Here is a 9,449-nt window from a genome sequence, read left to right on the forward strand (position 1 = left end):
AAGAGGTAGGTTTGGGTATGCATTTCAAATTTCAAAAAATAAAAAAATATTATTAAAATTTTCAAAATAAAAAGACTATTTTAGTCATTTTATTTTTTGATCTGTATTTTTATGACAAAAACTTAAAAAATGTTATTTGAAAAAATTGCCTATTTTTTATAGTGATTTTTTGATGATGATCTAGATTTTTCTAAAATAGTGGTTTATTTATATAGGCTGTAAATGGGCATATTTTCTCAAGCCCATATGGAAATGAAAAAGGAAAATGGCAAAAAGAATATTTAACACGGTCGGAAACTTTCAGTTCCGGAACCTAAACAAGTTCGGTCTCTTCTCTCTCTCTCTAGCGAATTTGTCTCTGGTTCTCTCCAATTAACGCCGCACATCCTCTTCCTCCAACCCTCTGATTACAATCTATTTATAAGATGGAATGAGCATAAATCGATTTTGTCAAATATCTATTATTTCAAGACAGGTACGAACCCATGAGGACACACTACTTGTTTGTTTGTGCCTTAACCAAAGCTAGGTTTCGTATTACATTGGAAACTTTTTGAGATTTCGAAGTTTAGGAAAAGTGGATTCATGAATTCGAAAGAACTATTCTTTATGTTGTTATTGTTTTGTTTTGCAGTGATTTTGGGAACTGAGGAAAGTAGCTAACGATGTATTCAAGGTTAATAAGAAAGAACCAGAGACTAGGTTGTTTTGTATTGAAGCAAGACAGATGCTTATCTAAGCCACCGACTCGTGACTTCACCGGTTCACCATCTTACAGATTAGCAAATACACTAACAACTCATTTCACAAGAAAGTGTTTCCCTATTGCCTCTGCAAACTCTTTGAGTCTCTCTTGGAATACCCAGTTGCGTCGGTTTAGCTCTGAAGGCGATGGAAGGAACGCGACTAGTGAGGAGAACCTGAGTAAAGAAAAGACTGGGAAAGAGAAGAGCGTTCTTGGAGGAGTTAACTGTTTTGATTCTCACGCTCAGCTTGGAAAGCAGGACCAGATAGATTGGCTCAACAACGAGAAGCTTGCGAGTGAGAGCAAAAAAGAATCACCTTTCCTTAATAAACGAGAGAGGTTGAAGAACGAGTTCTCGCGGAGGATTCAACCTTGGGAAACTATACAGCTCTCCTTTGAGTCCTTTCCTTACTACCTCCAGTAATAATAACCAAATCTGTTATTATCCTTTTTTTTCTCTTCTCTTAGTCATTTTTATGCTAATATTATTATTTTTCCCTCCAGCGAGCATACAAAAGATACTCTAGTAGAGTGTGTTAGCTCACATATGAAACAAAGGAACGTGGCGTCCACGTATGGTGCTCGTTTAGATTCTTCAAGTGGGAGAATATTGCTCCAGAGTGTTCCAGGTTCGAGCAGTGTTTGATGTCTTGTTTTTTTTTTAATTATATCAAAGTATCGATAATGATTTTGTTTATACAGGTACTGAGCTGTACCGTGAGAGGTTGGTAAGAGCACTTGCTCGAGACTCACAAGTTCCTCTGTTGATTCTTGACAGCAGCGTTCTTGCTCCTTACGTGAGTTGCCATAACATGAAACCATTTTTTAATTTTTTGTTTCATGAATGTTATCTTGATATTTTTGATTTTGATCAGGACTTTGCTGATGACTACAGTGAAGAGTCTGAATCAGATGAGGAAACTGCAGAATCAGATGATGAGACTGCAGAGTCAGAAGCTGAGGAAGATACGGATGCAAAAAATGACGAGGAGGGTAGCAGTGAGGCGAAAGTAGATGGAAGTGACGATGAAGAAAGATATCTAGAAATTTCTAAAGAAGTCCTCAAGAAACTTGGAGCTGACATAGAGGATATTGAGAAGGTATGATCTATTTATCATAAATCTACCATGATAATATTTTTTGCTATTCCCTATAGACATTGTGAATCACCCTTACCTTCTCATATAATTTTCCAGTTATTTATAATATTTATTTATTTGGCAGAGAATGTCTGGACAAATACTTGGCTCTTCTGAGGTGCCAAAACCTATAGCTGTTGATCATAGTGATAAAGCCAAGCGGCCTCTTAAGAAAGGTAGCTAACTCTCAGCACGTTCACCTTCCTCATTTGCATCAAAGAATGTTTGTTTATCACTGTCAAGGGTCTTTGATGTACCTTCATAGTTGTAGAAGCTCTAGATGTTCTTAGTGTATTTATTTCCTGAATGGGCCTGGCGTGTTTTAGTAACGTTTCTTTGTATCTTATTGTGTTTTCTTTCTCTCATTGGCCTTTGACTTCATCCTCTTTCATTTCGGAAAATTTTAACCTGTCCACATGTTTGCAGGAGATCAAGTTAGGTATGTTGGGTCGGCTAAGAAGGACGAAGCAAAGCGTAGGTAAATATACTGATTCACCTCTGTGGGAATCTATTTCCCTTTGTACTTGAATATTTCAATTTTTTCGTGGATATAGTTTTACTGGACGGTGGTTCATTGGATACTTGTTATGGCAGAAAAAATAGATGTTTAGGTTTTGCATGATGTTGGAAACCGACGTTTAATCTGTCTTCATTTTCATAAGATTTCTTTTGTAGAGTGATTTCTTTTAGGGCTTACGCCCCACCCTAGCATATTATTTCATGAAAATTTGTTTCTCTGGTGATCTGTAGAGTGTAGACTTCTTTCAGCTAGAAGTGACGCCTGCTATCTTTATTTTTTGTTTTAGATCATTGATTGTGTTTGTATGAAGTTGATTAGCTTCATAATTGCAGCATTTTGATATTTTCGTTGCTTCATAACGATCCTGTATTTTACAACTTTGAAATTCTTAACTCGCTCACCCCTAGGACTGGGCAATGATTTGGTCTGTTCTCCATTCGTGTTTTGTCAGTTAACCTACAGTGTAAATTGACTTTCCCAAGTTTATATACCGTTCTACAAAATTGGTGCATCTCTGTTTCTTGTATTGATACCCTTTCTCCCATGTCCATGTAATTTAATTTATATTTGATTGGATAAAATGGGTTTTTCAGTTTAATTTATTTGAAATACATATCGAGTTTAATTGGTTATGTACTTCCATTTGAATGTGTTTTTTTGTAGTCTATAAGTTATGTAGCAAGTTCATAAAGTTTTGTAAATCTGGATCTTATAACCAGCGGGCGGGTTGGAGTTGGTTGATGTCCGTATATGTTACCTATGCTAGGAACATCTTCTAGTAACCAAAGCTAGTAATTATGATTGCATCCTTATCTTCTGCTGGCTTGTAAATGGATCACAGGGTCGTATTGGGGAAGATTTCTACATCTGATGGTCAAAAAAGTGCTTTTACCGTTATTCCTGGCAGGTGGGTTGGTAAGTCATCTAGTGTAAATAAAAAGATTAATGTCTAGTTTTTCCTTCTCTATGTTGGAAACACCGTTGGGTGTCTAGAGAGTAAACCTGAGGAAGGATTTGACTTCTTTTTCATATTTGAGTGTACTTCAAATCTTGAATTTCTTAAGTTGATAATTTCGTTACATCAATAGTCTGTCTTTTGCAGTTGATTCCGCTTATACAATGTCTGCTTTCTTCAGATTTTTATGCTTTTCTTTTGTAGTGTTTGTCTGTTTTTATATGCTTTGTCATTTTACCTGTCAAGTGGTTTAATCTTGTGAACAAGTTGACAACTGGTACTAGAAGTTTTGCGCTTGAGACTATGGCCTATCATCTTGTAGTGTCAGGCGCATAAATATCTTCCATGATACATGGGTCTTGGCAATATTTAAGTCGATTTGCTACCTGCCTGGTCTGCTTAATGTTGTTGAAAGTTATTTTCTTGTTAACAACCAAACGTTATTTATGATTCTTCCAAGTGAGCTGGATTTGCCTTCAGAATCATTGGGGTTTGGGTTTTGAATAATTCACATTAAGCATTGGAAGTGAGGCAAACTGTTGTTATGATGATTGTCTTTTGATGTGGCCGTTAGTTCCTTTTTGCATTATAGTTTCTCTAGAAATGATTCTTCTCAGATGCCATTCACAAGTCTCACAGTCACTCTGTCAATGAGTGAATGGATTTTTTGGCAGTATGCTATCAGTGGTTTTTGTAATTTGACCTGCCTACGAAACGTGCATTCTATTCTCTGTGCATTCCGTTGCAACATATATTGAACTCGAAGAGCTCTAAGAAAATTTGGCATGTTTAAAGACGCAAAATATGTTTTATCTTTAACTAGAATTTATATTTTTGCAGGCCGTTGTCCAGGGGACAACGTGGAGAGGTATACGAAGTGAGTGGGAACCGTGTAGCAGTAATATTTGATTCTGGCGACAATAAATCATCAGAGGGAAATGAGGAAAAGCCAGGAGAGCAGCCCCAAACGCCACCTATCCACTGGGTTGATGGTATAATTGCTTGATAATATTCCTATTGGCTGATATGTCATAATCCGTGTGAATCTAGGGAATCACTGTAAATGTTAAGTAATATATTTTTCTCTACGCAGCTAAAGAGCTCAAACACGACATGGATATGCAAGCAGTAGATGGCTACATTGCTATGGAGGCCTTAAATGAGGTACTTTTGGAAGTTTCAGTAACTTTGCTTGTTAGCTTTATTCATGTGCTAGTTACTTGACGCGTTTAGCTATACATGTGTCATTGTTTAACTTCTAAATTTTCATGTACTGTAATAGAAGATGATCTTCCAACAGTATATGTGTAAGTCGTAACTTTCATGTGTTACAAGATGATCTCTCCAACAGTATCAAGTGCTCAGAGATTTTTATTTTAGTTTGATTATGTATATAATCATATGTATACAACAAGAAGCTATGTTTTGTTTTGCCAGTAGCCTTAATTTTCACTAGTGTGTTGTGATAACTCTGACCAAGTCTAGGACTATAATGTTTGGACTGTCTTTGTATTTATTGATGTGGTGATAAGTATATCTCTATCATCCACTACAGTTAATCAATTGTTGTCATGTCTTTGTAGGTTTTGGCATCCAACCAACCACTTATAGTCTATTTCCCAGACTTCTCGCAGTGGTTGTCTAGAGCTGTGCCTAAAACAAGACGAAAGGAATTTGTAGACAAAGTTCAAGAAATGTTTGATAAATTATCTGGTCCGATTGTTATGATATGTGGGCAGAACAAGATAGAAACCGGCTCAAAAGAAAGAGAGAAATTTGTAAGCCTTTCACTCGTCATTGGTTATTGTTCGGTCTTTATTCCTGATCATTGGTTAGTGGATGAACAAGCTATTTTCTTTTTTTTTTGAAAACAGACGATGGTGCTCCCAAACTTTAGCCAGTTTGCGAAACTGGTAAGCTTAACATTAAAGTTGCAGTTTATATTTCCTTATAGACATCCCTTGCAATGTTATTCTCTTCTTGATATGCCTTGGTGTGTTGCAGCCTCTTCCCTTGAAGCGTCTAACAGAGGGATTAACAGGAAATAAACGATCAGAGGAGAATGAAATATACAAGCTTTTCACTAATGTTATGCGCCTACATCCTCCAAAGGTATGCCTACTATCATATTAAAACTTTTCATCATAGTAACAAATAACTATCTAGTTCATGTGATGGGCTTCTATTTAGTTCTTAAGAAAATAACAGTGTATTTCATTGCTTCTTTTAAAATTTCTGTGTAGGAAGAAGATGCCCTTGGACTGTTCAAGAAACAACTTGGAGAAGATAGGAGAATTGTGATATCTCGGAGCAATATAAATGAGTTACTTAAGGTACCTAGAATTATTTCTAAATTTAATTGAGAAAAACGTGTAATGAATTCACTAATCATTGTATCTCAATGTTTTAATTCCCAGGTACTTGAAGAGCATGAGTTATTATGCACAGACTTATTCCAAGTGAACACTGATGGCGTAGTATTGACAAAGCAAAGTGAGTAATTCAGGTTGAACCACTTGGTTTGTTTTGCATATTTAAGTTGCCGAGTCTTAACACTTGTAATTTTTTTTTTTGTTTTTGCAGAAGCAGAGAAAGTTATTGGCTGGGCCAGAAATAACTATCTAGCCTCTTGTCCAGAACCATTAGTTAAAGGAGGCCGCTTGTCTCTGCCTCGAGAAAGGTATGCATGATTTTGGCTTTATATTCTGAATCTTTAACTATTTTATTGTGTTATCTTACTGCCTTTGTTTCTTTCAGCCTTGAGATTTCAATTGCGAGGTTAAGAAAACTAGAAGATAACTCGTTACAGCCCTCACAAAATTTGAAGGTTAGTTTCCCTGCCCTTTGATTCTTGTGAATAGATCTTGAAAAGTAAGTGTTAAGAGAGAGAGAGTTTCTCGCAGGATATTGCAAAGGATGAGTATGAAAAAAACTTTGTCTCGACTGTGGTTGCTCCTGGAGAAATAGGCGTCAAGTTTGAAGACATTGGTGCTCTTGAAAACGTGAAGAAGGCATTAAATGAGTTGGTTATTCTTCCCATGAGGAGGCCGGAGCTTTTCTCCCGTGGCAATCTCTTGCGGGTATTACATTCTCTTTTGTACATAGCATTGTTTTTCTTTCCACGATAACATGAGCTTTATGGTGCAGCCCTGTAAAGGAATATTGCTTTTTGGTCCTCCTGGAACGGGTAAGACCCTCCTTGCCAAGGCTCTTGCAACAGAAGCTGGAGCAAACTTCATTAGCATAACTGGCTCAACTCTTACATCAAAGGTACCTGGACAGTGTTCTGTGTTGTTTTGTATGTATGTTTCAGTTAGTTATGAAGAAGATTTAACTGACTTGACTTGAAGATTATGCTTAGACCCTAGGGCGTGTATTAATACACCTATAATATGAAACATATAGTTTTGGGATTATTGATTTATACTCTGACTTGAAGATTATGCTCTGACTCTTTTCTTTTACTCTGTTCCTTGTTTGGCGTAGTGGTTCGGAGATGCAGAGAAGCTCACTAAGGCTCTATTTTCCTATGCCACCAAGCTAGCACCTGTTATTATTTTTGTCGATGAGGTGAGTATTTTGTGTCTAAATTCCGTTTTGTGCGTCCATGCTTCACAGGGTTGATTTATGGTTGTCACTTTCAGTCTTGTTGAAACATTTTTATGATGAGTAAATGCGACTGATGGAGATTTTTTTTTTTGGTTTATTTGATAGATTGACAGTCTGTTGGGTGCTCGTGGTGGATCTTCTGAGCACGAAGCTACCAGAAGAATGAGAAATGAGTTCATGGCAGCTTGGGACGGTCTTAGGTCAAAAGATAGCCATAGAATCCTCATACTCGGTGCCACCAACCGTCCGTTTGATCTTGATGATGCTGTCATTCGTCGTCTACCAAGAAGGTAAAAACACCTGATTAGAGTGTTCATTTGCCTCTGTGAAGTTTGGTTGTATGTTACTGAAAAGATTGTTTCTTTACCTGTGAACTCTTCTAGGATATATGTGGACTTGCCAGATGCGGAGAACCGGTTAAAGATACTGAAAATATTTCTCACTCCAGAAAATCTTGAACCGGGTTTCCAATTCGAGAAACTTGCAAAGGAAACTGAAGGTTACTCTGGTAGTGATTTGAAGGTTGGTATTCGTTTCCCTACCTCAGCTTGTGGTGGTGGTTCTTTTCTTCATCTTAATTCCTTTTTCTCTTTGTGGGTTTTATATTGCAGAATCTGTGCATTGCTGCTGCTTACAGACCTGTTCAAGAACTATTACAGGAAGAACAAAAGGTACATAATTATAAGATTGTACAAGGACATAAGATGCTTCCACAGCTCTTTTTTTTTTTTTTTGTTGCTTGATTATTTGCCTTGTTTGTCTCTTAAGGGTGAAGGAGCAGATGCGTCCCCTTGTCTAAGGCCGCTGAGTTTGGATGACTTCATTCAGTCTAAAGCTAAGGTTTGTTTTTTAGTTGCATCAGTTTGTATCTTGAGTTAGCGTTTTGTTTGGGTTTAGCTTTTGCAAAGATGTGATTGTGATCATATGTATGGATGATGTGTGGCTGTGTAGGTGAGCCCGTCAGTGGCGTACGACGCGACGACGATGAATGAGCTGAGAAAATGGAACGAGCAATATGGTGAAGGAGGAAGCAGGACTAAGTCTCCTTTTGGCTTCTGAAGAAAACTTTCAGCTTTGTTAGTTTGATTTTTTAAAAGTTTTACACAACTAGTGACTTTCTTTCCTTGACTTTTCTTTGTTAGATCATATTGTAGTAGTAACTCAGTGTTGTATCTTTCTTCAAGTATTCCATGTTTTCATCTTTATGCCCATATAGAATAATCAGTCTTCTAATTAGAAGATTTAGTCTTACATTAAAGGATAAACATTTGTCTGCTTTGATTTCTTTTAACTCTTTAAAAAAACATTATTTCATTAACCAATAATAAACTAGTCTTGTTTTGAAATAAGGTGGATTAGACGTTCCTGTTCCAAATACAGCAGATGGAGTTCTAATAGCTTTAATGAAATGAAAACATGACAGATAAATCTTACTGGTTTTCATCTTCAGTTGTTTTTATCAATTTTTTTTCTTTAATTAGCTTTAGTTAAGCTATCGTCCAACAAGCTTGAAATGCAAATACAAATCAGATCAAAAAATGGGATTACATCCAATATCACTACTGTAGAAACACATGCCTAGAAAAAAGTTTCAAGTCCCAAAACGAAACTTCCTTGCAAAAGAAGAAAGAAACAACAATAACTCCAAACAAGTCCAAACGGGCCCAAAGAAGAGCAAATGGATCCACTAATTAAAAGAACGAAACCTCAAAAAGAAGACGAGTCAGTCGGATCCACAACACAGTCAAAACAGAGAGGAACGTAGTAGCTACAGTAATGTAGCTTGTATACATTCATGTACATATCCGTAGCTAAAGAAAGTACGCTACACGACAACTTCGATGAAGAGACCAACTCCAAATAACAAGGCCACACAACAAATCTTCATCTTAACTCATAGATTCGCTGAAACGCTTTGAGCCTTCACACTAACACTGAGCCATTCCAGTAAATCCAAACCTTACCAGAAAACTTTCAGATGCGGAATACATCACCAGAATACCACAGTTCCTCTCACGACAAACCATCACAGCACCAAACAAATCAGAGCATGTCTATAAGAAGTCTCACCACCTACCAAAGGTGATCATAAAAAAAAAACGAACGGGAAACAAAAAGCAGAAAAATGGAAAATTGTTACCTCTCTTAAATCTTTCTCCGCAAAAATTTCTCTTAATTCCAATGTGTAATACGAACTTAAAATTTAAATTAATTTTTAAAACAAATTCTGTTAGTATTTTTAAAATTTATTATGTTTACCAATATATCTATATAAATTTTGTTATCGTTGAACATAAAAATTTAAATAAAATAAATAAAATAAATAAAATAAATAAAATAAATAATTATATTTTAATTTGTATTTAATAATAGATATGTATATATTTAAAACTACACTCTTACATATATTTTTATCTATTTCTTATGGTTAAAATATATTAAAATGACTTGTACAAAATTAAGAGAAAAATTGGATATAAA

At 36.0% G+C, this 9,449-nt stretch overlaps 1 protein-coding gene across 2 annotated transcripts; it reads left to right on the forward strand.

Moving 5' to 3' along the window:
• The first annotated feature begins 309 nt into the window (after nucleotides 1–309).
• Nucleotides 310–8,243, forward strand: LOC108831800 (uncharacterized). 2 transcript variants are annotated; one of them, XM_057001540.1, is made up of 25 exons: nucleotides 310–475; nucleotides 635–1,165; nucleotides 1,250–1,374; nucleotides 1,448–1,542; nucleotides 1,621–1,845; nucleotides 1,970–2,060; nucleotides 2,311–2,362; nucleotides 3,246–3,311; nucleotides 4,200–4,351; nucleotides 4,453–4,523; nucleotides 4,943–5,137; nucleotides 5,234–5,272; nucleotides 5,364–5,471; nucleotides 5,603–5,692; nucleotides 5,777–5,852; nucleotides 5,943–6,039; nucleotides 6,117–6,186; nucleotides 6,263–6,439; nucleotides 6,507–6,629; nucleotides 6,846–6,929; nucleotides 7,074–7,258; nucleotides 7,352–7,490; nucleotides 7,580–7,639; nucleotides 7,737–7,808; nucleotides 7,920–8,243. In XM_057001540.1, exons 2-25 carry the CDS (start codon nucleotides 666–668, stop codon nucleotides 8,025–8,027), a joined length of 3,000 nt encoding a protein of 999 aa, XP_056857520.1. In that variant the 5' UTR covers nucleotides 310–475; nucleotides 635–665; the 3' UTR covers nucleotides 8,028–8,243. The 2 variants fall into 2 exon arrangements, with proteins under 2 accessions (XP_056857520.1, XP_056857521.1); XM_057001541.1 differs by lacking the exon at nucleotides 3,246–3,311.
• Nucleotides 8,244–9,449: the final 1,206 nt, after the last annotated feature.

Source organism: Raphanus sativus, unplaced genomic scaffold (assembly GCF_000801105.2).
Source record: "Raphanus sativus cultivar WK10039 unplaced genomic scaffold, ASM80110v3 Scaffold3726, whole genome shotgun sequence".
NCBI lineage: Eukaryota > Viridiplantae > Streptophyta > Magnoliopsida > Brassicales > Brassicaceae > Raphanus > Raphanus sativus.